Below are 27,390 nucleotides of genomic sequence, written 5' to 3'. Positions count from 1 at the left end.
GATTGTCAAGACAGTGTAAGATGCTGAAAAACTTGTATAGATTTTGGTCAAACACCAGTTTCTGAGAGACACAGTTTTACAGTACTGTACTTTCTGTATTTCCAAGGATGTCTGCTCATAATGTTATAAAATCTGAAGTGTGATGATGTTAGTCATGACTGTTTCTTTAGGCATTTGGCAAAATACACATACATATAACAGCTATTTTTGACATCATTGAATGTTTACATATATACAATCTGTATACCGAGATTATAAACATGTAAGGTAAAAAAAAAGGATATAATCTTTGTTTGTTTGCCATTGTGTCAAATAGTTGCCTTTCAAAGCTTGAAATCCTGTCACAAAAAAAAAATCCTTTATTTCTTACTCCTGCATGCTAATCTCTACTACAGTATGTTGTTTTTCCCTTACATGTGGAAAGTAAAGAACACAAGGTTCATGCATACAGCATACAAGTTTACATCAGCTGGGCTCTCCATGAGGCACGTTCCCAGTTTCACTCTGATCTGACTCAGGACTGCAATAAACCAGAGAAAAACCTCTCTGACACGGGACTGCAAATGGGCTGCAGTTGGGATTCTAGGTCACCATGCGGAACAGCCTTGTCACATCTGGGTTAATTATTCTCTGTCAAATGTTATGATTTTGGTTGTTCGTCAAATCCATAAAATACAAGTCAACAAAAAAGAAAGAAAAAGAAAATACTGTTTTTTCCTTTCCACGTGAGAGGAGGTTATCACTGCGATATCACGGGCATCTGTTGATCTTTCGTATTGTCTGAAGAGCAGGTGAATGTGCAGTGACTCTGTGATGCTGAGTTTCTATAAAATCCGAAGGAAACAGTTCTGATGTGACCCCAGGAAAACAGTGCAGCTAGATGGATGTCTCCCATAGCTGGAGAGGAGGAAAATGAACACAAACACTCATTGTACACCACAATAAAACAGACTGTTGCCCAAACAGTGCAAGGAGCTTGTTTGGGGAGCTTCATCTACATCACTCGTGTCACCAAATCTCCTCCCAGCCTCTGGTGAGTATCTGCTCACCAAGTGAGCAGTTTCAAGCATTTCAGCACAACTTACAGTTGGCATAGTAAGTGCCCACAGCTGGAAGTTCAGTTTTCTGCTTGAAGGAGAAATGTCAATGTAGCATCAAACTTGTACCAGACAGCTTTTACTTTAGAGTTACAGTAATATTAGTGTAGAGATAACTTCCCATTTTCTGCCTAACTCTGCTCAGAGCAGCATGACTTCCAGCTGTGGGTTTGAGCTGCTGCCAAAGCAGCCCCAGGGCTGAGACACATTAGTACAGCCCAAGCTCCAAGCTGCCTTGGGAGACCCTCTGCTGCACTTCACACAATCTTCTGCCCCAAGCAGCACTGGGCAAGCAGCTTGCAGGTTCCCTCATCCATTCATTTTTTCTTGGGGGAAAAAAAAGGGAGAGAACAGTGATGAGAATCTCATTAGCATCAGCAACATGAACCCAGGCTATTGCAAGTAAAGCTCCCAAAGCAAGAAGCTCCTTTTTTGCTTACTCAAATACCTGCTACATCTGAATTGACATAAAGAAAAGAAAAGCCTTTTGGGAGCAGCTGGTAACCTCACAGTGTGGGGCATTACTATCCACCACACATTCCAGCAGCTCCTGGTCACTCTAGGGGCCAGGGTGGGCTCAGATCACACAGCAGTGGAGTCCCTCCAGGCCTGCAAGCCCTCCACATGCTCCATGAGGAGCTTTCTGTGTTTCCTTAAAGCTGGTAAGCAGCTCCCCAAAGCCTAAATGAGAGCTGCTGGGAAAAGGGGCAAGAAAGGAGAGCCAAACACACCACTTGTTCCAGGGCTGCCTGTGCTCTGCAGCACAAAGTCTGTCCAGGGCACATTTTCATCTTGACATAAGAAAAGTAGTGAATTTGGGCTTTAGGGCAGCTTTAAGGGCAACCTGAAAAGCTGCCTGCAAACACAGCTGTTGAGACCTTAATCAGTGCCAGACTCAATAGCTTCAGAACTTCAGGGTGCAAAGGAAATGCCACTCCAGCTCTCCTTGTTTGTCAAAGGTGCTAATCTGCCACAGTTTCCTTTTGAAAAACTACCAGTAAGTCAAGTCCCAGGTGAAATGCACAGAAGAGGGACACATACCCTGGCACTTTGCCTGTTGACTTTTTTCTCTTCGTCAGGAAGCGGTGGCATCGGGTAAGGGTATTTTCTGCTGGAAGCAATAGATCCAGTGGATGAAGATGGAGACTTTGCAGGAGACAGTGTCCTGAGATGTTGAAACACACAAAATAAATGTGATGTCTTTGCATTCTAGCACTGCAACAGCAACTGCCATTACTCTGAAGCTTGGTTCAGAGCCAAGTATATAGCTTATTATTAGCCCAATATCAGGGGGATAAAATTGTTTGATCAGTAGTCTTATAATTTTGTTATATGAATAAAGGTATTTAGAGATTTCAGGAACACTAGAAGAAAAAAATTTGCTACTTCTTATTAGAATTGTATAACAAAAATTATTTCTTAAACTGTTTTATATGATACTGTAATTAAGCATTATAAAATTATTTAAAACCAAATTTGCAATTGAATAAATACAGAACTAAAACATATACATGGCACTATAAAGCCTAAATAGAACCACTAGCTGTATAAATACAAACTGAACAAATGTCTTCTCCCAGTGACTAAATGGCAATTATGTGTCTTTATGCATATCTTACACATCTCCTAAATTGATACAAACATAGCAAATAAATCTATTATTTTTGTAACATTAATTTACAGAAATGCATGCATTTGGAGGCCAAACTGTTAGTTGTGAAGGAACAAAGGCATATACAAAGTGCTAATAACAAATTGTTATACATGCAAGCATCATACAGTGCATATTGTTCCAGCCAAAGAAAGAGTCTGATGAGAATATACAAAAATGGACTGATTAGTCAATGGCAATCAGCATTTCTGTACAAGGTGAGTAGAGTAAGCAGGAGCAAGTAAATGTTTGTATCACATGAAAGGCATTCTTTTCATGTCAATAAGGCGACAGCACATTATTGACTGAAATTTTATACCCAAAAAAAAACTATTATGCTTCTGTTTTGAGATTCTGCACTTTTCCCACTTGAGAGGTTCCTATCAGGCTCTAAATCTGGGCAAGTAAAATTTTTAAAAAGGCCTCAAAGCAGAAAAATTGAGCTATCCTGGCCACCTTGTTCTTTTGAGCAGACCAAGGGCATTTACCACAGGAAGCCTCTTTATACTGCAGGCACATCACTCAGCCCTCCCTGAGCACTGCTATCTAGTATCTTCTGAGTTAATATGTCCCTGAAGATGGAAAGTTTCCCTAATAAAACGAAATTTATTTACCTTTAAATAATTTTACTTTTATTCTGGATTATTGTATCATTTGGTTGTGTCTGTAGCTCCCTACAACAGCACATTCTCTTGCCTCCCATACAAACAATGATTGATGGTAGCCACAAGCAACAAGGTGTCAATGGAACTTATATGATGAGAGCTCTCCAGTCTGGCTCATGATCCTCTAAATCTTCATGTTCAGCCTCTAATTTCAACAGCACTTAAAAGATTTACATTGGTACAATTATCCAAATAGGGAAGCACACATCTTCAGTACCTGCACATTGATCACCCATAAGATGAACTGGACATACACCAATGTTTTCAGGAAAAAGCCCTGAAATAGTTACTGCAGTATAGAACAAGGTTTTCATATGTCCGACATCATGGATCTGGGCACCAAACTGTGCATGCAAGATAACAGGTTAATTAAAAAATAAAAATCCAGGGAAAGGTTGTCAACAGTGCCCTGCTGTTCACTGTCCATACAAGTCCTCTCATCTCTGCTCCCACTTGGACTAGTATGGATCACTAATAAACCATTTGTGGATCTAGAATGAAGAATTTCTGGAGAAGAAGGAGGAGGAAAACTAAGAAGAGCAGATTTTGTATATTATTAGTGATCCAATTATTCACAAATTTTACCCCATTGTTGCAGTGGAATTTTAAATTTTCATTTTAAAATTTTAACAATGCACTTTGAGATCAGGAACTGGGCTAGTGGAATCTGACTTGGCAAGCCCTATCAGAAAGCCATTCATAAGGTAGCACAGCAGGGGCTGCACAGAATGAAGGCGTTTCCCATCTCTTTCATCACACCAGGCACGACACTTCCAACACACCACAGGCTCTTCACATTTTAGATACTCTAAGAGAAGGCCACAGTGAGAGGAAAAGCCACAGCCAATCTTCCTGTCCATCCATCTGAGCAGGTGATCTTGGAAGGAGTAATAATCCCCCAAAGGATGGGGCATCTTGAATATCTTCCCTGCACAAGCAGGTCCTCTGACCAGGATCCCTAACTGAGTCTTTCAGCCAGGAAGCTTTGCACCATAACTCAAACACAATGCTGCCTTTTCCAAATATTTTGAAGGACAAGCCTCCAGTGTAGCTACATATCCTTCTTCTCAAACCCCCTTTGCACTGCCTGCTCACCTGCAGTTTGCTCATCTTACTGGTGTGAGCTTTGCTGCTCAGCTGCACCTGCAACACTACAGCCAATACATGGAGAATGCAGTTGCACACTTAGAGAAATGACCTTGCCCTCCCCTCATAGGGCCTCACCACTTATTTTTGCTATAGAGATATATGCTGGATTTTGTCATCTTTATTGCCAACTACTGAGACTGTGAACATACACAACTCAATGTATGCTCACAGATCTTACAGTGTGTCTTCTGTGATAAACAACATCACTTGAGGTGGTTCTGATCACCTTCCAGGTTGTGCCCTGCAACTGTGTATGTGCTGTGTATCCCAGATTTACATATACTTTAAATGAGAAAGGGCATGTCTGGCTCTTTCTCATTTACAGGATGGAGAGACAGCATTCAGGGACACTTGCAGGTAATGCTGGGGTTAAAGGTAGGAAAACTTGGCAGTTTTGGTTAAGGGTGGGATCCACTTAGCTTTCACTAGGGTTTCAGTTCTCCTGCAATCAAATCCATTAGCTTTCATGACAAATGTTGCTTCCAGCTGAAACTTACACAAGAAACTAGTATACACCACAACAGAGATTCAGAGGCTTTACTGCCAGCCCCAAATGAAGCCATGTGCCTCACCTGCAAAAATTCTAATTTTTGACCAGAAAGCAAGATAGAGTGGCCACTTTGTGTCTTTCTGTCCTGAAAGCTAAAACTAAATGTGTGTGGAGACCATTCTGTGATTCACAACAAACCCTGTGGCAGCAGCAAGACATCTGGAAGCAGTCCCTGCAGCCTTGAGCCCACCTGCTTGGCCTCTTGCCCCTAAAAAACGGATGTTGGCCCACAAGAAACAGTGCAAAATGTGTCACCTGGTCACACAACTAAACGTCTTGCAATTTTGAGTGTCATTTTAGCTCAACTCAAGGTGGATGGCCCTGACAGATCAGAACTGTTCGTGAACTGTGAGTGATTGTCTTTTGCAGACTGAAATAATGTAATGAAATTAAATTAACATTCAACCTGGAGAAAGCATTTCAAGCCCAAAGATAGACCCTACCAGCCTAATCTGATCTTTGCTGCTGTGGATTCAGCTCTTTGTACAATATCACCAGACTAGATCCTACATTAGGAAGCTAGGATCTCCTAAAAACACTTGTATGGTTAAATATTTTAAAAGCCACAGATGTGCACACGTCCTCAGAAAAAGCAGCAGCAGAGGGGAGAGGAGGCTGCAGAAGAGACAATGGTTATGGCTTGAGCAGTCACTTGGAGCAGTGAACTATGCCTCACAAGCAGCCACTCACATGCTTCAATGAACACTTCTTCCTAACTCTTGAAACAAAATCCTGACCCTGCTGACATCAGTAGGTGGTTTTTTTCATTCCTTGCCAACAATAACAGTATTTCGCTTTGGGTTTAAGAGGGAAAAGGTTTGTTTGTTGGTTGGGTTTTTTTTACATTAAGCACAGTCTAGAGCTGTCTCAGCAAGAGCAGCTTGCCAAGGTCTGGTCATGGCTCTGGCCTCAGCTGGATGCTCACACGAGAAAGTAATGGAGATGATCAGCTGAAGAGGAACTGAGAAAAAATCAAGGACACAAAAGCACATTAGAAATAGGAGGGAAATGACAGCCTACTGTCTCCTGCTTCCATGCCCCTTCTCGATGCCCTGCTGATATGGGATGGACATTTTCCTCCTGGTACTGTGCTCTGGGTCTCCATCTAAAAAACCCTTTGTTTGTAATCTACTTCTGTATTTAAATAACTCTCATAAAATATAACTTATTGTAAATACTTGCATTAAATCAAATGTAGGCAGCTCAATGTCTTAGAAGGTGCCTTCTAGTCTTTTTTGTTTATAATTATCTCCAGAAATGCCATGTTTGGGGCTTCTGGTAGTTTGTTTTCTCATTCCATCATGGCTCCATCAAGTCTTTCAGATTCAGTGAGAATTCTGAGTAATCCTTAACCATATTTCACAAGGTCAGCCTGTGCAGTGGACATTGTAATTGGCAGTAACAAGAATAAGCAGTAGTAGCACATTCAAAAAATAACATCCCTTACAGCAAAGCTAAAATCAGGGAGAGGCTTCCTGACTGATTCTTTTGCTGAGGTTATAGCCTGGCACACAAAATTAAAATCTAGACTACACTTCGAACAGAAAAATAAGAATTTTCTTCACAAATCTTATTTTCTTACAGATGGGAATCCAACACTTGGGAGTTTTCTGATGCCTGAGACACCAGCTACTATTATTACATCATTAATAAAAATATTTATATAGAAATACCCATCAGACTTTTAGATTAGAAAAATATGTATTAGGAAGTCAGGTGTTAGAGAGACAAATTATGATTTATACAGGGTTTTTGAAGTAGATGGAAAAAATTTTATTGATGACTAGTATGTATATTTTCTGAAAATCTGCAACATTCCTAACAAGTGTTTTTTTCTCCTCATTCTATTTCAACTCTTCCTAAAACAGCACCAGTCATCTACATATTATTCCTGAAACAACAGGGAAACAAGCAAAACAGCAGTATTACTTTCAGGACACATTTAAAATGAACGGAGAAATCACAGATGATGAGCAACATGAATATTACTCAGCTAAATATCTGGTGTAAATTTCTTATCCTGGGACTCTGAATCCTAAAATATGGTACCAGCTGGGCAGTCTGACTTCAGCCTGACTTTCTAGTTTATCAAGTAAGATCAGTTTCATTCTGTTTGTGAATCAATTCACAGGCCCAGGCTCTAAACCCAGCCACAAGATGTTCTGACACACTATTCTAAGAACAGTCTTTTCCTGTCCATGTTATCAGTAAGCAAAATTGCATCTGGTTTTTGTGGAGAAACTGTTAGTTCAGCCTCATGTAAACCCACAGCAACTCATCTCAGGAGATCTGATCTTTTGCCTTCCATAATGTGTCTGCAGAATACTTCCCCATGATTGCCTCATTTAATTAGGACAATACAGATTTCTAAATTTATTCTAGTTGCTCTCTGATTTCTAAAGGTAACTGCTGCAGGCAGTGATTAGTAAGCTTCTGTGGTGCAAAAAAATTGATTTATGTTTCATTTCTGCTGTTATATAGCCTTTAAAACTCACATGGGTCAGCTTAATCCTCATCTACATGCCAAAAATACTTGGTTTATCTCAAATATAATTCAAAATGTGACTCATTCACTGTAACAGCTGAATACCCTCAGGCGCAGGGTGCACTCCCATCAATTTAATCTAGTAACTAAATAAAAATATACTGATATTAAAAAATGAAAACCAAATTATGAGTATGCAAACTGATTTTTAAACCTGTTCAATGTCTTTATTTATGGCTACCACAGGGCTTTTGATACAAAAACCCTGAAAGACAGCTAAGGGTTGTGTTATGGTGGGCAGCTCTTGACCTTGAACAATAAAGATCAAGAGGCTATTCTTAGAAAAAGTTTTGGTAATAAAACACACCTCACTTCTTCTGTGAGTTTGCCTAACTTCAGCTTCCAGTGACCTTTAGTCATTATCAGTTTTAGCTTGCTAATCTAAAGCACCCCCCACAGACATGGGAGATTTTGCTCTGTATGCAGTGACTTCATGATCAGGTAATGTCCAGCTGCTCCATTAAGCTGCATAGCCTGAGGCTCTGCAGTCCTTTCTGTGGATTTTCTGGGCTTAAATCTCCCCAATTCTAGAATGTGGTTGCTGAACTACAGCAGAACTGGACCCTGCAACCCAGCACTGAAACAACCAGACTCACAATACTCCCTGCAATGTCCAGATACCAAAGACCTGTCTGATACTAACTGGCACAATCACAACAACCTCCTGTAAGCCTTGGATTATTGCATTAGGGATCTCCTCTCTTTTCAGGACCCAGATCAGGGCTGGCAGGCTAAAGTTTACTCGTGTTCCCTGGAAACATTTTCTGCAGCTTACTCTGTCGATGATTTATGAGGTGCTGGAAACACAAATGGTTTGAAAAAGCAACAATTCTTTGGTGTTTTAAGATATCAGGACATCTTTTGTTCTAAAAATTACTAAATTCCTACCCTGCCATTTAATGTCTGCTAGTGTTACTATTGGAATAAAAGTGTTTCATTAGTACCTTGTGATACAATTTCCATCACTTTTTTTTTTTTTTTCCCAAATGCACACTGCATACATTTAGTGTATGTTTCTGCCCTGTTGCACTTAGGTCTACTTGCATAGCAAAAGTATAAAGATTCTATTTACTTGTTCTTACCATCCTTCACTGTTTTGGCTGAAGATTTTGTTTATTATTCTTTTGATTTTTGTTTCTGTAACTATCTTCATTTTTGATATGTCAGCTTACAGTTTCATGGATTTTGTTCATGCTTTATGTCATTTGTCATAAATTGCCTTCCATTCTCTCCTATGCTGGCTCATTTTTTTCAGCTGATGCAGAGATCAGTCTCAGCTATGGGATTGTGTCTTTTGGGAATCTACTGCAACATTCTCAGTCTCTTGATTCATGTCCAACAGGGGCCTAGCCTCATGCTTTTTCTCTGTAATTTGGAATGGATCAGGTGATGCACACATTTCTCTTTCAAAAACAGGTGATGTATTTGGTTGAACCCTACCTCACTTGTAACAGATTAATTAGCAGTTTGACAATTAGAGCACAGAGTATATTCTCATACACTTAGTTTTCCAATTACAATGTATAAATTATTTCATTACTGGCTGAGGGTAAAATACCACTACTTTTCATTCATTTTTTATTAAAATTTTAGTATGCACTATATAAGACAGTAGGTAGAGTCAATGTGTTATGAAACCACTAGCTTCAGTAAATTCACATTCTATTTAAGTTAAGACTACTTTATTAGTGATAAATATGCTTCATGCCCATAAAACACTATTTGGCATAAAATGATGAGAAAGCTACTACAAGCTATAGATGATGGTGGGAACGCATGCACTACACACACCCTTTTCAATGGCTTCATTAAAACATTCAGAAAAAGAATTGTAAATTGCACATGAAGCCAAAAACAGACATCAAAATGCAGCAAAAGAAGAGGGGCCCTTTGCACCTAAGTAACTTGTATTGATTTATACAAGGTAGGAGTCCCAAGATATTTGTGTATGTTGGAACAGCTCTAAAAATGAGAATTAGAGAATTAATTTACAAAATACCTAAAGTATGGTCCTTCTGTGTTTTTATTCACATCTTCTACCCACTTAGCTACATTATATTCTCTTTTGAACCATGGGTTTAAATACCTGCAGAAAGCAATGGAAGGAACAGAGAAAGCAGAAGAACAAGAATAGAAAATCTGAGAACACACAGCACAAGCTTAGCAAGGATGTCTTCATCCCCAAAATGTAAGTGAATATGGCAAATAAACCAGTATGGATTTGGGTGAGGACTAGGCAATGTGTACAACTGCATGAGAAAATCTGATCTATAACAAGACTCATGTGTTTGATTAACCTGGAAACTCTTTTGGGATACATCATTCATTAATGTCTTAAGGGTAAAATTCACTCCTGTGCAGAGGACCAGCATTAAGCTCATGGTTTGAATTCCCTCATGATCTCAAAATAAGGATTAAGGGGCATTTTGGCTTCAGTCATGAAGTTTGCTTGTCAAAGACACACTTTTGCACCAAACTAGATAAATTGCAAGATAATGGCTAAAGGAGCACAGAATGTTTGGCTTGACCCTTTTTACAGGAATGAATTTCAGCCTCATTTTGTTAAAAGATTTGAATTTTTTTGCCACTTTAGTGACAATTTTTACACTTACTGGCAAACCACCCTTTGATTTTTCAATGTTCATTTAGTTTGGCTTTAATGGAGGTGGGCTGCAGAGTTATCTCACATTTTACAGAAGCAATATTGACACCAAAACCACATATTTTAGGAAATAGCATCTGAGTTGTATACTCATATTAGTTACATTAAAATTATGAAATAAAGATGATGTTTAATTATCTGACAACAAATTACCAGGGAAGAAGAAAACTTTTTTTGCAACAAATTTTTCCCAATCACAATATAAGCAAACTCCTCCCCCTCTGTCACATTAATAAAAAAGGGCAATTCAGAAAATAGGAGTCTGCCTGGACCAATTTAGTTTGTTCTTGTTACATATGAATGGCAACAATCAAATGATTATTTGTGATCACCATTTTTATACAATAGAAACTAGCACAATGAAATAGGAAGCAAATTTTAACCAAGGAAAATAGGAAAGAAAATTCCTCTTTAGGTTATTTTTGATACTTCTGGTCCAGTTCTTGCCACTCCTATTTATGGGAGGGACTCCAGTGACCTCACACATGGGAACAGGCCTTGAAAGGAATTGCTCAGATGAATAAAAGTTGGGCCAAATCGTGTCGCTCAACCCCCTCCATATTTCAAACAACAATGACAACAAAAGCAGCAGCACTTTTTCAACTTCTTTTGCTCCTTTTTTGCTCTGGAACGTCTCCTCCCCGCCCTGCGCAAGCACAGCCACAGCTCTCAGAAAGTTCTTGCCCTCAGCCACAAGAGCTGCTAAGTAGCTTCCTCAGCTGGCTTATTTATCAGGAATCGGGAGTGCTTTATGCTTTCCAGCTTGATGTCTTAGAGAAAGAAAACACCAAAAGAAGCAGAGCAGCAAAACAGATGAACCACAAGTGAAGCAACAGGCTGATGCCAGCGTCACCAGGAACTAATGAACTTCTGCTTTAGCTTTAATTGTATGTTTTCTTGTACTCGCTGCAATGCTTTAAACTTGTGTTTTTTCATTTGAAAGGGTCTTTTGGTAACCATGAAACACTCCCAATCTGGCTTCCTGTATTAAAAAACAGAGTAAGGTGCTATCAAAGCATGCAATTGTTGCACAACCATGTTGCAGGGTTTCCTGGGTCTGGGTGTATTACAGACCATCATTCACCACCTCAATCCATCTGTTACAAAAAGGTTAAACTCGAGTTACTGCAGAACACTACATGATACCATCAGAAAGACCTCAGGCTGATCTTCCTGGCCACGTGCTCATTAGTAATGGCCGGAATACACATTTCCTTTGAGTGAGAAATTCTGCTTTGGAACAGGTGTCCTTACGCATAAGCCTAGAGCTACAGCTCGATTTGGCTCGTAGCGCGACATGCAACAGGCAAAACCTGGGCTCAAGAGTCCTGGTACTCCTCAGGCTGGCCAGGAGGAAGGGTAGCTAGCGCTGCATCAGCAGGAGCACCTCCAAGCAGTCACGGTGTAACTATCGATACTGGGGAAGGGGCTTTTCACGGGATACAATGGCAGCCCAGAATGCAGGGGCAGGTGACACTGACCTGTGATCCCGACTCCCTGTTTGGGGGTGGTCGGAACCCCCTGGGCTTATGCCTTGGGCAGGGATTTGGTGGGCGAGAGAAAGCCCAGGCTCAGATGCATGAGTTACCCGGCTGCAAAAAGACAATATATAATAGAAAGTCTAAACCAAAGATGTTCGCATCAGTTATAACAACGAGGAAGACAAATGCTTATAGGAAAAGCAGTGCAAATTAATAAAGGTCTGAATTGCTATCTGTTCCTGGGACCTGTTTTAACACAAGGTCCCAATTAAGCTGTCAATTTATTCAGAAAACTCTCATCATTCCTGGATAATTCTAATTGCTTTTAATAGAGAAGTATTTATCGGGCCATTTCATCAGCCATGTTTCTGAAAAAGCGTTTGGCCTGTTGGCATTCCTTCCACATGTAATGAACCAGAATAATTATTTTGTTAGAAAACATCCAAAAACATTTTAAAATGTCCCAAGATATCTTTATCAGTCTCCTCATAGCTCTATGCTTAGCATAAGCCTTGTTAATGTACGTTAGGTCCAAGGGTCACGCAAGGATGCAACCAGGATTTTTTTCAGGATCTGCCCAAAGTGTTTGCAACTTCCTGTTGAACTTGTGAGGGCTCCAGACTTCAAAAATTGCTCAGTCCTCAAGAAATTTTGCTTAAATTATTAATGGCAAAATTCCATTGATGCTTGGCTGTATGCAAAAAAATCCCTGTGCATAATGTGTGCAGTTACTGCAGACTTGTGCATACAAGTATCTTTGTAGGCAACCACACTAGTGTGCTCGTGCTTAAAAAAAAAAAATTCTGCACAAATTACTAAACCAAATTTTATAATGGCTTACTACACTCTGCTAATTACAGGATACCAACACTCCTACCCTTTTTCATTCATCTCAACAAGTATGCTTTACTGGACTCTTAAGGGCTGCACTGGAGGACTTTCTAATTACTGCTTCAGAACAGATTGCAATATTATTCTGTATTTCCCAGACAAGGTAGAAAGCCAAACTGGTCTGGGAAAAACCTTCATATATCCTGCAGCACCCTCAAAGCCGCTGGTGCTGCATTTTTTTTTTCCCTAAATGATTAAATGTTGGTCACAGTTAGATCACCCTCAGTCTAGCTTCTCTCCTTGCAAAACAAGCTGTCCCTCTAACCAGAGATAATTGCCCTCTAATAGTCCTGGGCAGCTCTCTCAATTCCCCACTGAACTGACACAGCATGGGGATCATTCAGTGGGACCTCTCTCTTCAGCTGGTGACAGGACTGAGAGACTTGGACAAGCCAATCAGGCCTGTGCAGTCCAGCATTGACCCGTTCAGGAGAAAGAGGATTTTCCTGCCTGGCAGCCTCTCCCAGGAACACACACACTGTGCTTCACCCCTGAAAGGTTGCTGCATGGCCCTTGGGAAGTACAAGCTTCCTCCCTGTAGCATCAGGGTTGCTGCTGGGTTGAGAGACCACCATAACAAGCAGCATGAAGGAAAGCAGAAAATTAGGTGGAAATTCAGGGCCACCTTTAAAAGAGAAACAAATATACAGTGAAAAAGATTTCCAACTCACAATATCTCTGTCTGCCTGCTTATTTAATGCTCCAAAGTTCTCAGAGCAAATCTCATTTGTATTTTTGGCAGTTTGGCCAGGCTAATTTTAATTTTATCAAACTATCTCATGCAAGGAGGAAAGAAAACGAGCAAAATAACATTTCAGTAAGAGTTTATCAGCACAAAGACATAGAGCTCCAGACTCTTGAGATAAACTCCTCCAAGGGCTAAAATTTCTGACTCCATTATGCCATTTTGACCATGCAATGTTATAATTGCAAAGTGCATCAAAGTTTTATTTCTATAATTTGTAACACAGGGTTTTCTCTATGAACCCTTTCTGAGCCTACTCACCTCAAGACAGTGCACTGTAGGTGAAAGAAAAGTTTCAGAACAAACTCAAAATCCCCCAAACCAAAGGAAATGGGGCCCAGAGAGCAGCTAGCATTATTAGCTTCCAGTAGCATTGGTATCAAGCCCATTTGCCCATCAAGGTGCAAAGTTAGTAGCCATAATATAGGGAAGGACACTGTCACTGCCATCATGGTCAAAAAAGAGGCCATTCATATGGGGTGTGAGTGCTGTAGGAACAGGCCAGTGCTTTTGAGAAGCCCAGGTCTCCAGCCATTCACCACTCACTCACAAGAGGGGCCTGAACCAACAGGGTAAAGTACCTAAAGGCTCTTTGTGTGTGGGGAGCATGGCACACGTGGGCTCTTCAGGAAATGTAACCCATAAATCCATAAGCCAGCAGCTCTAAGCCCTAGTGGAAAAATCTGGGGATCAGTCACTTAGTAAAAGATTTTAATTACCCATTTATCACAGGGCTTACTCAAGACTGGCTGTTTCAGGCTTACAATGGCAAACTTCAAGGAACACTCAAACTCTCCTAAAACCTCCAGGAAGGTATGCAGAGACAAATCTCTAACTCTGCAATGGCCCAACCCAAGGTGAAGACAAGGGTAGGAAACAGTCAGGCTATGAGAAACTCAGTATTGAACCAGGATACACTCAGCAATGGCAGTTTACTGTAGACAAAAGCCTGCAGTGATGGTGCAGGCTGCCACCATCATTGGGAATTGCTATGGGAACGACTGTGAGGAAGCCTACATAAAAAAAGAAAATTAATAGTTAATTTTTAAAGAATACATAAAAATAGGTTGATATACATTAGCCAAACCATTTACCAGATTATCATCCAGCAATCAGAATGGGCCACAGAGCAAAATGCAGCTGTCTACTTTTCAGTACTCTTAATTTCCATCTACAAAACACAAATATGAAAACTCTATTTTTTGGCTTTGCTTTTTTAAATTCAGACTTACTCAGTTGAATTAGACCGTGGCCTAAATCTTTTGCCTCTGACTTTCTTTCTGTTTCCTCCTATATTACCTGAAAGAAATCAAAGGACAAAGACAGTAAAACAACTTGAAACTCACCTGCCCCATGCCAAACTTCATATTATTTTTCCACCTATAGCAAAAGAGTTGCTACCTTTAAGTTTAGCCATTTAAATCTCACAGGTCTGTTCCTCTTGATTTACCTCAGACACTTAGGTTACCTTTCTCTACTTTTTGCTGCAACTGTGCAGAGGAAAATATTCCTTTATTTCAGCTGTTATTTGACAAAATCACTATGCTTCAAGAAAAACACTAAACACTGCCTGATAAAAATCACAGAAGCTGGCAATAGTAAATTTTTATTTTTTTCTTTTTCATGTTAGCTCACACTGGAGGGAGAAAGTAAATGTAATTTCTTTGTGACAAAGCACTCTGCAAAAAAGGCACTTAGGTAGGGTGCTGCTAAATCCTAATTCCAAATAATTAACAATTAGTACAATTTTAAGGAGTCATGCTGCTGTCCTAAGATCAGCTAAACTTTCAGCACAGCAGCAATGGTCCAGAGGCTGGTTTCCACTGTGGCCAGCACAATGGTTCATACTTACCTTGCCAAGAATTACTCCTAGGCCTCCCATTTTCACAAATGTCTGAAATATGTTTTGTGTCAGGGATCCTTTCACTCCAGGAGTGAGATAATCCATTTGACCTGGAATAGGAGGGCTCAGATGTGGTTATTGTTAAGGGTATTGTCTCACATCAATGTTAGCTCAGCGGTTTGGTCACATTCCCGAGGCCAGTGACAAAACACAGCCTAAGGTCTGTCTGCACTAGCAGAGCATCCAGGATTTCTGATCAAACCCTGCAGTTACACCTTGCAGCTGTCCCTGCAGTGGTTCCATGTGCCCACATTCAAGAGCCAGGCATCAGCACTGCTTTCTCCCTTGTCTGCTGTGGAATGCACAAACACCGGCGCAAACCAGATTTCCTTTGGATTTGCAGCTCTATCTCAGTTCCTGGATGCAAGATGCTCTTACAGCTGTGCTCATTTCAAGGCTTTTTCATCTCACAGTCAAGAACATCCCACCTGCAGGTTGCCCACTCCCTCCTTATGCTGCTGCAGGAAAGCCAGGACAGCTTCCCTCACCCCACTGCTACCAGTCTCAGGGGCTCAGGAGTTTGTGACAAGCATCCTCCCACCCAGAGATGGTAGTGCTGGGGGAGAGGTAACTCTGCCTCATTTCTACCAGATTTGAACGTTTATATTTTATCAGCCAATTCCTGCAGTATATACTTCTAATGCTAAACTCAAAGCCAAAAATAGTCTTTTTATCTAGGTGCTTGGCACAAGCAGTTTTTTCTTTCTTCTTGTATTCCCTCTAAGAGGCAGAGGTGTATGTGATGTCCAGCATGTGGGGCTTTGCAACAGCTGCCTCTTGTTGAACTAGAGCTGCTGCTCAGCCGTTTGCCATTAAGTCTACAATTATTTCCAAAAGAGAAGAGGAAGTCGAAAAATTCATAATAGATGGCTACCTTATTACAGTGTCTTGGTTAAAGGAACTACTTTTATAGTTTTTAAGTCTGGATACTCGCATTTTTTGGTCTCTGCTTTCCTTGGAGGCATCTGAGAGATGCTCTTCAGTTTCCAGAAGCTCAGACTAATCACAGCCACACAGAAGTAAGCCCAGAGTTTCATTAATTCAAACTGAATAATGTCATGAATGGTCTGAGAAACAACAGATCCGCTGCTAGATTTTCAAACATTTCCTCCTCCTCCTCAAGGTCTCTTTCAGGTACAGGTATGTCTTGCTATAGAACAGTTTTGGTGTTTGCTATTTCATAATGGCAAGAGCTATCATAAAGTTACATCCTAATCCTTGAATATTCTCTGAATACCAACTAATACTTCACAGTGCTTTCCAGCATGGAGCAGCCCAGGCAGCTGATGGCCCAGTCACTCTAACATCTCCCAGGGGATGCCATCCATACTGGCACACAGAGCAAATCAAAACCAGCTTGGAAGGTAGGAGGTACCAGTCTGGGAATTCAAATGGAACGACTATGTCAGCTGTATCACAATGTTAATGGAATATTTGTCAGACTTACTTTTCCAGACTTGACAGTGGCACAACATACCTGAACTGGTGGTGGGAACAACAAAACTCTCTAGTACAGACAGACCTTAGAAACCATTAGCTTTTTGGAACAAATAATAAAGAGAGACATATGAAATAAATGAAGTATGAAAAGAAACACAGATACTGCATGAAAGCAGAAACACATTAAACTACAGTCTTTTAAAAATAAGTTTTTTAAACTGGTATTTAAACCTGATAGACAAAGCTATGAAAACTTGCTTTCCCAAAACGTTATTTCAAAATTTTAACCAAATTTAAAAAGATTCTCCAACACAAACAGTGCATCATTTAAGATTAATGCTTGCTTCCTGAAAAAAAAAACAACTCATATATCTAAAAAGCTGAATTTAAAAATTAGAGATAATTAAGCAATCACTACTGGAGTTTTCCAAATAACATAGTCATTAAAACACACTGAATGAAGTTGTATATAAGATCAAGCTGCTATACCAAAATAGCAAATGTCACTACATATGTGTCCCTTCCATACATTTCTCTTTACTTTCATTGAAATAATAGCAAAGACAATGGCTTCATCAACTGTACAGTTGCAGGCTACTTAATGAGACAAGAATTGAGAATTGCAGTTTCCCTGTGAAGCAATTCATGACTATCAGTTCCTCTAGGACACAGTGCTTCTTATAAATTGTTTTAGAATGCTAGCCAGAGATTTTCATAGATTCAGAGATTTTTCTTTAACTGCAGAGGAACAGTGAGTGTCATGATCTTAACAACTACAAATGGCTCTCAATGCTTTTAAATTAATCTTCCCTTTTAAAATGTTGGATTTTTTAGGCAACATTATTTTGAACAATAATGGAATTTGTGAAATCTGATCAAGGGCAAAATCTAATTCTCTCTAACCTAATGAGAGCAAATTAAAAAACACAGAAAGTCTTTGTAGAATTATATTCTAAGATAACACTTGGTGACCATTTTGTATGCTAGTCTAGTAAGTGGAATAAAATGCAATCACTATCATGTTTAATATGAGACAGCAGAAGTCTAAGTCAACACAATGGATTAAGGACACTGACAAATAAAGATATAAAAATAACATTTATATTTAACATTTTATGTTTATAACTATTATTGAAGCAAGACAGTGTTCCTTTCCTTTGATTACATGACCATGATTAAAAAATTTGTTGGCATTTTATTTAATTTTTTTCAGCCAGCAATTATTATTGCAGCTACTTGAAATAAATTCTCAAGCAGGGATATTATGAAAATTTTATTAAACAAAATTGATTTGCAATGGAAATTTTTTTTCTATTTTGGCCTAATCATACTAATTTGCAACTACGACAGAGGAGAAAAATCAGTAATCAAAGCAAAAAGGATGCTATTTTAAACATTCCACAAAGAAAGAAGAAAGAGTCAAACCTGCTGCAAAACAATGAAATGTTCTGACTAATGGAATAATGGGTGATGGAACAGGTAGAAATCTGAAAATGCGACAGAAAAGCAGACCTCTTCTTAGAACTAGATGCAGAGTTTGTGCTGACTCCAGGAGGCATGTCGCTATAAAAAGAGTCGGCCTCTCCCGGCTTTTTTACATAATCGCCCTGGGGTATTTGTCTGAAGTGTAATAAACATTGTAGAGTCAGAAAACATGACAGGAACTAGAACACACACAGACATGCATGAACATTAGTTTAAAAGAAAGAGGTAAGGATAGCAATCCTTGAGAAAACCTGTTAACCACACACAATAAGACTATTAATAAATAATTCAACCATCTGAGAGAAAACTCCCACACGCTTCTGTTATGTGCAGAAAAGTAGATTATGTGGTTTTGGAAAGGGAAAATAAGGAACATTTCACTGTTAATTCTGATCACAATTTTCAAAGTGAACTATTTGTGATTCTTGAGACACTGGATAACCAGTCCAGACATTTCAAATAGCTCATCATGCCGGCAAAAAGCACCCTCAAGTGCAGCACCAGTACTGAGCCTAAGCTTAATACATGCCTGCATCAAAGAGGAGCTCAGGAAAAGTGAATGCTTTTTTCATTCTGAGGTAAATGCTTTCCATTTAACTTTTGTGATCACGATTGAATTCAAGAGTAGCAACCTGTTGAGTTGTTTAAAACTCAGGAGGATAAAACCCTCCAGCTTTTTAACAGATTTCTTGTGTAAGAGAACTAACACCAGTGTCAGAGATTCTCAGCTAGTCCTGATTACTGCAGTAGTACACTCAATCTGCTGAGACATACAAAACTATTATATTAATTTATCCTTTTCCAGAACTAGAAATGCAGTTATGGTGCATAAAACTATCCGTGCATTAGAAAGTTCTACTCAAGTTATGCAAAGTTTTTGCAGATGGTAAATTCGTCACCAGTAGAGAATACCTGCCATGTAAACATTCCAGTTATAGTTCCACCAGGTTTAAAAATCCTCCCAAGTACAAGTAGTTACTTTGACAGCTGACTATTTCATAATATCAGCATCAGTACTTATTCAACCTCACACTTTCCAAGACATTTTTGCTACAGTCTGCCCCATTAAGATGCACATTTATCAGGTTGATTCACATTCAGATTTTGTCCTACTACAGACCTAAACTGGGACATCTCTATGCCATATCTGGATTTCTAATGCTTCTGAAGCATGCAAAGTATACAACTCTATGGCACATAAATCATTAGTGCAATGTAGTACTTCCACACTCCATCTTCTAACACCTCTGGAGTCTCAGTTTTTGTCCCATTCCTCAGCTGGCACATGAGTGTGATCAGAGTTGGTTCAGTGTGGGCAGCTCTGATCCCCAGGGTTCCGCTAGCAAACTGCTCTCTTGCTACTCCATCAGAAAAAAACTCCCATGTAGCTGTGCCCTTTAAAGCCACATTATCCCAGCTGGCAGAATCCTTGCTAATTGGCTCTACTTACCACTTTCAGTTTACTTGTTTCTCTTGCTTATTAGTACCAAGTATCATCCTTACATCATGCTCAAAAAATATTATATTGGCTTCCTTTCATTGTTATTGAAGAAGTCTCTTTTTTTTTTTTTAAGAAAAAAAAAAAAAAGGACAATCTGGTGGGTATGTTTCTTCCATTTATGCAGCACTTCTTGTACTTTTCCAAAATTATTCTTTTTAGAAGTCAACCTACAGAACTTCATTTTTTGCATGCAGGAGATTTAGTTACTAAGTATCTTCCTCATCTTTAAAATGATGGAGTCCTCCATTAGCTTCAGAAGTTTCAGCCTACACTGGTTTCCATTCTGCCTGTGCTCTCATACACAGCTGCAGACTGGCTGCACACCCACAGATCTCTGGCCATAAAGTAATTTTTAGAGATTAAGATATCTGAAGAAGTTATATTATCTAATATTCCAATGCAAACACACACGGGGCAGATCCTGTCTCTGTTTTGAGTCTGCTCTGTCCTCAGCCAATACTGAAACATCCACAGTAGAATGACTTGATGGCCCAGTTAGTCTCCATTTATAGATACATCAGTTTCCACTAAGCAGCACCAAGCCCTTAAATTCTGCCTTCCTTGTGCTGGGTGGCATTCCCTACCCACCAGCCTCTGCATAAGGCTTGAGTTCACCAGCATTGTCTTTTTCATGTTACTGTACTGGTGGCCCATCTGACCCTGTAGCATACAAGCAGCACTTGAAAGTGCTTTTTCACTTTTTAAAAATATTTTGAGCCTGGCATAGAAAGCGCTACACAAAGGGAAATGGAAAACAAGCACAACGGGTAGCAGCAACAAACAAAGCAGCAGCTTGGACCAGAAGGCAACAATACAGGCAGAAAACAGGGGAATTTCAGAAATCCTCATCTCTTGGGGACTGGGAGAGGAAGGAGCCAACTCCTTCCCACAAGATCCATCTGCCAGGCAGATGCCTGATCAAAGGGAGGTGGTCTTCCAGGAGCCAAACACAAGTCACTAGGAAAACAGTTTATTTTTGGTCGCAAGTTTGAAATGTGAAAGCTCAGTCCTTTGCTGAAGCCAGTACTGTGCCTTAGCTATGAATCAATTGAACAAGGTGATAGGAAAGGATGGGCTCTTTGTCCACACAGCAATTTAATTGCATTGTGTTTTTAACAGCAAAGGAGCTCCAGGAATTATTTTTTCTCAAAAGGCTCCTGAACATCATGTTAATATTAATTATTCAGTTCTTAGCCTCCCAAGAACACTTTAATCTCTAATAGCCGATGTTCAGTCTCTCTTATTGGAAATATTCTCCTGTTTTCCTAAATAAAACAGTCTATTGCAGAAGTATAAAAAGCATTATTTTTGCTACTGACTCCAGTGAAATCAGGATTTCAATCAATGCAGTATAGAATACTGATTTAATATATTATTAAAATGTGATAACCCATCTCAATATTTTCTTTATAGCATGTAAATGAGCAAAAGAGAAGAAAAGCTATTTTCAGAGACTTCTAAGATACATTCCACTACTTTTATCACATACCTCTGTCTTCTGTAGTTTCTTTCCACATAAATAGAAGAGAAAGGAAGAAGAATGAGTTTTTAGTACACATGGTCAGTAAGACCAAAAAAATGCAAAAAGAAAAGTACTGTATACAGAATTGAATTTTTTCTCAAAATATTTCTACAAAATCACTTCTGAAATAAGCATATTCACAAGCATACTGAATCAGAATAAATAAGAAAAATATATTTGTGTTGATGGCTAGTCAGCGCTGAGTGTAAAGTGCAGTTCATGATGGGTTTAAGCCTGTTCACTGTGAAGCTGCTAGTGAGAGGTGCACTCAACCTGAACCTCCAAAAATTAGTCCCACTGGCTAGACATGATCTCAAAATGAGCCCTTAACTTCTAGAGTTTTACTCAAAATAAAAGTCCAGATTTTCAGATACTGCCAGAAACTGAGAGTGATACACCAAGACAGTGTCACCTACACTTCTACTATCCCCATCTTCATGATTTTTATTCCAAATGCTTCTTCCTTATGTATTTCTGAGCTGTCCTCAGCCTACCTCAGTCTGGCAAACCAGCAGGGGCTGTGCCACGTGATAATGCCAAAGCACTGGGGCTGTGCCCCAGCCAGAGCACTGCCTGCAGCTGAGCCTGCCCTGCCCTCCATGGACAAGGACCTGGGACAAACGACTTCAGAGACATTCTCATCCAAACACAGATGGTAAAGTCAGTACCTTGAATCTTTTTATTTACTACAAGCAAAAACATAAATCCCTCTTTTTTTATAAGAAATTCACAAAATAATTAAAACTGAAAAAGACCAATCAGGCTAATATAATCCATTTTGCCTCTCAGTGAGCGCTGACAACTCAACACCAGGAGAGAACTTGAGCCTTATTTGCAAATTGCAGATCTTTCCTACCAAAAATTAATTTCAGGTTAAGCCGACTAAATATAATCATCTATTTAAGGAAGCCTATGGTAAAATGTTTTGCTGACTGACTGGAGCTAACCTTTTTATATCTACTTCACCATGAGGAAACATTTATTATTTAATCAGATCATATTCTTGCATTTCCTTTGTCACATACACTAAAATCATAATCTGATCATCTGAAAAAACAAGAAAAAAAATATTGAATGAGAAATAAATTTCAGATTTGGATCAAGCTCTCTAAAACCACAAATGTAGGAATTACTTGAAAAATATTAATAAGATAAAAACGTTACTGTAAAAATATTGTTGAATTTAGATTTTTTAGATTGTTTTAATTGTTCTTTTTGTAACATAATCAGCTATCAGATGAAATACACATATTTTTAAACTCTATAAAGAAGAACAAAATGTACTTACTTGTAACCCCAACCAGTTATTCCTAAAACAAGAGCCAACACTAAAATGGTGCCAGCAATAGCCCCTATTATTATATTTGTGCTAACCACACCTGGAAACACAAGAAAGACAAAAATATGCATGGTTTTAGGAGAAAAATACACAAAACCAGTAAATGCACCACCTTTCAAAATCCAGCTTGAACAGCGTTCACTAGGCTGATTATTGTAAACTGTGATACACTCTTGAAGCATAGCATGGACATAAAAAGATAACTTGTAAATCAAGCCTTGGCCTCTCTGTCTGTTTCCATTAACTGTATGCTTGTTACATGGGAAATCTATTCCAGGTATGCCAAAACAAATAATATTATCAATATTAAAGTGCTATAGATTACATCCTTACAACCTGTCCTAGCAAATACATGCTTACCATGGAATAAAAATGACTACTTGTTTGGTTTTGCTCAGATCTCTTCCATAGCTGAATAAATTGTCAAATGAAGAATTATGGAAAATGTCCTCCCACAAGGATTTCTAATGACCAACATTTACAAGCTAATTTTTCCACAATATATCTTTCTTTTGTATGCAAGACTAAAGCTTAATAAAAACTTCCACTCAAAAATGCTGAAGTCAAACACTACCTTTCCAACTAGATGTAACCTTTTGCTTGTCCTAATCTATCAATATGCCTAATAAGGCTACTCAGATGATTGGGACAAGCAGGTAGAACTCAACCCACTGATACCAGTTCCCAAAGATGCTCAGGCTGGGGATTCATTTACAAACACTGAGTGCTTCTGCTGTAGGAGGAAGAGAGGGGAACAAGGCTCTGGATGCTGCAGCATGTTGTGTGCTAACTGAAAGAGTAGGAGACCTAGCATAATGAACTTTCCTCAAATCCAAGAATTTTCAGTTGTTGGTAAAAATTATACCAGCATACCTTTATTGATGGCATCTTTATCAAAAAACAGATCATCTTTGATGCGAGAACTGCAGTCATCTCCTCCCCAGAATCGGTCACAGACACACTTTATTTCATTGCTGCAAACCTGCAGGCAAAAGTGTAGCTCAGAAAAAAATCTGATTATTAATCTATTCCCATAATTAATATGTCAAGTATGGGTACAGTGATAAAGCCATGATTTTACTGCTCACAAAAGTTCACAAAATATTTTTTCATATATAGCAATTTTTCATTTTTATGTTAAATATAAATCATTAAGTGCGCAATATAATATTTTATATAAATATTATACGTGCAATTATATTTTATATAAATAGATGCAATGTCTATTCAGTACCTTAATGTAATCTATATTTAATAGAAGCATTTATAATTGCTTTGGGAGACTGACCTTAGTGACTATTTTTTCTAAATATGATAAAGTGCATGGTTTCAGATAAATAAGGAAGTTTTAATGCAGTGTACAAGACAAAAGACATTATGAGAGAATAACTCCTTTGCTCTCAGCTCTGTTATAGGGCTCTGGACATTGTGTCAAACTGTGAGGGACACAGTGAAGCCACAGAGTGCACATTGAGCAGAGAAACCAGCCAAGAGCCAGCTTACTCCCTCTTTTCCAGAGCAAAGGAACTCTCAGCTCACAAAATCCAACAGCTTTGATTTTTATGAATCTTCTTGGCTATTTATGTAATAAAGAAAGAAATAAAAAGAGCAGGTCTCTGAAAGAACAGAGACTCAAGTTTCTTAGTTCATAAAACCTTCGTATTTACTCTCCAGCACATTGTCTGAGGAAATATCAATCAAGCTAGCAAAATTGATAGCAAAAACATTGATTGATAAAGCTTCTTTAAAACTAACATGCACTAACTATGACTCATTGATCAAGACTCCTTGACTGGAATGCATTGTATTTACTCATGTGCCTCCCTTCCCTTTTCCTTTACAAAAACTTCTCCAGCTTTATGACTTCTAGAGTCACGCTGCTGGCTTCCTGACAGGTCCAGCTAGCAGACTGCACAAGGCCAGGGTCTCAGCAGGGCCAGCACAAAGCTGAAGGGTGTAAGAACACACCCCATGTCCTGAGCAGACGAGGCTGTCGGCGCTGCCGGGGCAGGTGCTGAAGTTGAAGGCCTCGGCGGGGAGGCAGCGATGGTCCAGGCACACCATGTCGGGCCCGCACGGCGTCCCGTTCTCCACGTAGCCCAGGTCCGTGTCCTCGTCCAGCCTCACGTGGCCACCACTGCAAGGCAACCAAGAGGACCTTGGAGATTTGTGCTGTGGTTGGATGGGATTGCTTGAGAAACCGGGCCTGGGCTGCTGGCTGTATTTCTGTGCCACACAATGCCCAGGGCCAGGCAGGAATAAGCACTGGCTTAGTGATCTCACTGGGCCTACTATGGAACACACCAAAGCAGTGTATCTACATCAAACAAATGTAATCATGAAAACAAGGACCATTTGTCCGGTGAAACAGCCAGAGTTAGATAAAACTCAGTTTACATGTTTAGGACATCATTTTGCCTTACAGTGGTGTGAAGCTATGAAAACATACCCCATCTATAATTAGAATTCAGCTACAATATAGCCATGAATTAGGCTGCCAGAGTGTGGATACTGAGAGCTAGGGAAAAAGAAGCTTGAATCTTTCTCAGGTTACTCAAAGGAAAACAGAAGGGAAAGAATTAATAACAGAGATTAGCACCTGCAGAGTCTGTGAGCTACGTGATGTTTTGGTAAAAGCACGTGCACAAGAGGTGTTACCTTCCTTGGGCCAATGAGCTTTTTCTATCCTCTGTTCCATGATCTAGTCTATAAAAGCGTGGTTGCTTTTTTAATAAATCACATCTTTTCTGCCTCTGAAGGAAGTTGTGTGTTGCTATATCATTTCTCTTCCTAGCCTTACTGTGACACCAGTTAACTTTGGCAGTGCAGGCATAAGTCTAAGTATTTTGGTACATTAAGTACTTTGCAAAGATTAAAGAATGTACAATCTCAGGGCGTGAGAAGAGCATTATATCTCTACAGGCAAAATTACCTACTGAGGGGACTGTGAAACTGCTCCACAGGCAGTTAATTTTCTGGAGTTTAACAAAGGTTGAACTGAAATAATGGTAATGTGTTTATAGGAAAAAAAATAATGGAAACAGTTTTTCTCCACTTAGGTGGGAGAAAGCTGCTTTTCTATGCAAGATGGATATTGATTATTCTGTTTTCAGGATTTTCAACTACCTGCAATTGTAGACTTTTCCATAGTGCAAGATTGATGTTGTGATTTCACCATCAAGTTCCCCAAGTCTGGGCACGCTGGATATATTGGAGCACAGAAGGTATCCACAAAGCACATCCCTGCATTGAAAGAATAAACAGATACTTAGAAAAAATAAAATTAAATTAAAATGGACAAACAAAAATATGACCACTTGCTTGGTGATCTATTTGTTATTCCTTGCTGTTCTCCCACTGACCATAACTTCCATAAATGATGTTTCCTGAAAAAGTTCTTCTCCTTGGAAGTTAGATTGGGAAAACTCTGTTTTAATAACACTTTATCAAAAATGCCCCGAGCAGTAACAAGCAGGGAGCTGTCAAGAATAAACCACATCAAATTGATTTAATGATCTATTAAGATACTGTAACTGGTCCATAGAGGAGCAACAGTAGATACTGTTTCTAAATACACTCTAATAGGACACATATGTAAGGAAAATATAGACACCAAGTTTAATTCAACTACTGAAGGGGACCTCATTATTCATGTGTGGAGAATTTTGCACTGACAGAATAGTAGGGTCTGACATCCTCCATATTATTGAATATTTTTTACTTATTAATTTGTAGTGGAACAGTAGTAAGGTTACCAAATCTGCGTTAAAAAATGGGAAAGAACATTAGTTCACCTGTAGGCAGAACTAGAAATCAAATGTCATGGACAGAATGGAGAAATCTGAAAAAACAGTTTGATAAAGACTGGTGAAAGGTTCAGAAATGGGCTGAAATAACCAGTGGCATATATCCAAAATGTGAACATTTGCTTTCGGCAGCAATTTGCAGGAGTATTCTTGGAAAGTTACAACGTCATGAAAAGTGAACACAACTTAGCAATGCAATGGCACAGCATGAAAAGTGAACACCACACCAAGATGTGAAACCAAAGGCTGTTCTCCTCTGCACTGCTAACTCTCACTGATTACTAGGACCACTTGTGGTCCAAGCTCTCCCAAGCTCAGATGGTGCTCTCTTGTCAGGGATCATCTTTTCTTGGCACCCTACTCTCTTCAGGATTTCTTGCACAAAGGTCTGCAGAAGAAGGCCAGAAGTCTGATCCATAGAGAGGCTTTTTGAGTCTCTTCATTCCAGCTGGAGAACTGGATTAGGGGTATGAACCTCATTCTAGTAGCTTTCTAAATGGCTCAACTTACTGTTTATTGCACTGTATCCAAGAGTCCTTGTCTCTTCCACAGTTTCCTTTCTCAGTCCCCTCAATATTCAGCTTCTCATAGCAGTACCTGTCAGCAGCTGTCACTTCTGAAAACAGAAACAAATCTCTTCTAAGATGGTGACTTTGAAAAGCCATGTAATGAGAAATGGGGATACACAATCAAAGCAAGCAGAGCTTCCCAGCTTGTGAACCGAAACACCATGATCTGCAGGTGGCCCATGAAACTCTGCACAGTGCTCTTCTCAGTTAAAAGCTCTATGATGACACCACAGGACTGTTTTTAAATATTGTTCAGATTGATGAGAGTTTATTGATCAAAAATGTCCAGAAGCCATTAAAATAAACTAATCAACATGAGCATAGGCTCACTAGATGGTTATTAATGAGAACTAAAGATTTAGATTTCTGAATAAACACCAGTAAGTTAA

The 27,390-nt window shown here is 39.3% G+C and overlaps 1 protein-coding gene across 6 annotated transcripts in view; it reads right to left on the bottom strand.

Annotated features, from left to right (window-relative positions):
* Positions 1-690: 690 nt before the first annotated feature.
* Positions 691-27,390, bottom strand: part of ADAM22 (ADAM metallopeptidase domain 22) — a 123,705-nt gene continuing 97,005 nt past the window's right edge. Inside the window, exons 21-31 of one of the 6 annotated variants that reach the window (XM_079302486.1) lie at positions 26,943-27,048; positions 25,753-25,869; positions 24,595-24,763; positions 23,500-23,608; positions 22,576-22,666; positions 21,255-21,272; positions 18,205-18,399; positions 15,289-15,389; positions 14,669-14,735; positions 2,139-2,262; positions 691-897 (exon numbers count right to left, since the gene is read on the bottom strand). In XM_079302486.1, the coding sequence (XP_079158612.1) occupies positions 877-897; positions 2,139-2,262; positions 14,669-14,735; positions 15,289-15,389; positions 18,205-18,399; positions 21,255-21,272; positions 22,576-22,666; positions 23,500-23,608; positions 24,595-24,763; positions 25,753-25,869; positions 26,943-27,048 (1,118 nt within the window). In that variant the 3' untranslated portion in view covers positions 691-876. Of the gene's footprint in view, positions 898-2,138; positions 2,263-9,625; positions 9,744-14,668; positions 14,736-15,288; positions 15,390-18,204; positions 18,400-21,254; positions 21,273-22,575; positions 22,667-23,499; positions 23,609-24,594; positions 24,764-25,752; positions 25,870-26,942; positions 27,049-27,390 lie in introns of those variants that run through there. The other 5 variants (XM_079302488.1, XM_079302490.1, XM_079302487.1 and 2 more) reach the window with 5 other exon arrangements.

This window comes from Erithacus rubecula, assembly GCF_903797595.1.
Source record: "Erithacus rubecula genome assembly, chromosome: 3".
NCBI lineage: Eukaryota > Metazoa > Chordata > Aves > Passeriformes > Muscicapidae > Erithacus > Erithacus rubecula.
The sequence above is the reverse complement of the archived record's forward strand: the minus strand, read 5'-3'. Positions and strand labels throughout refer to the sequence as shown.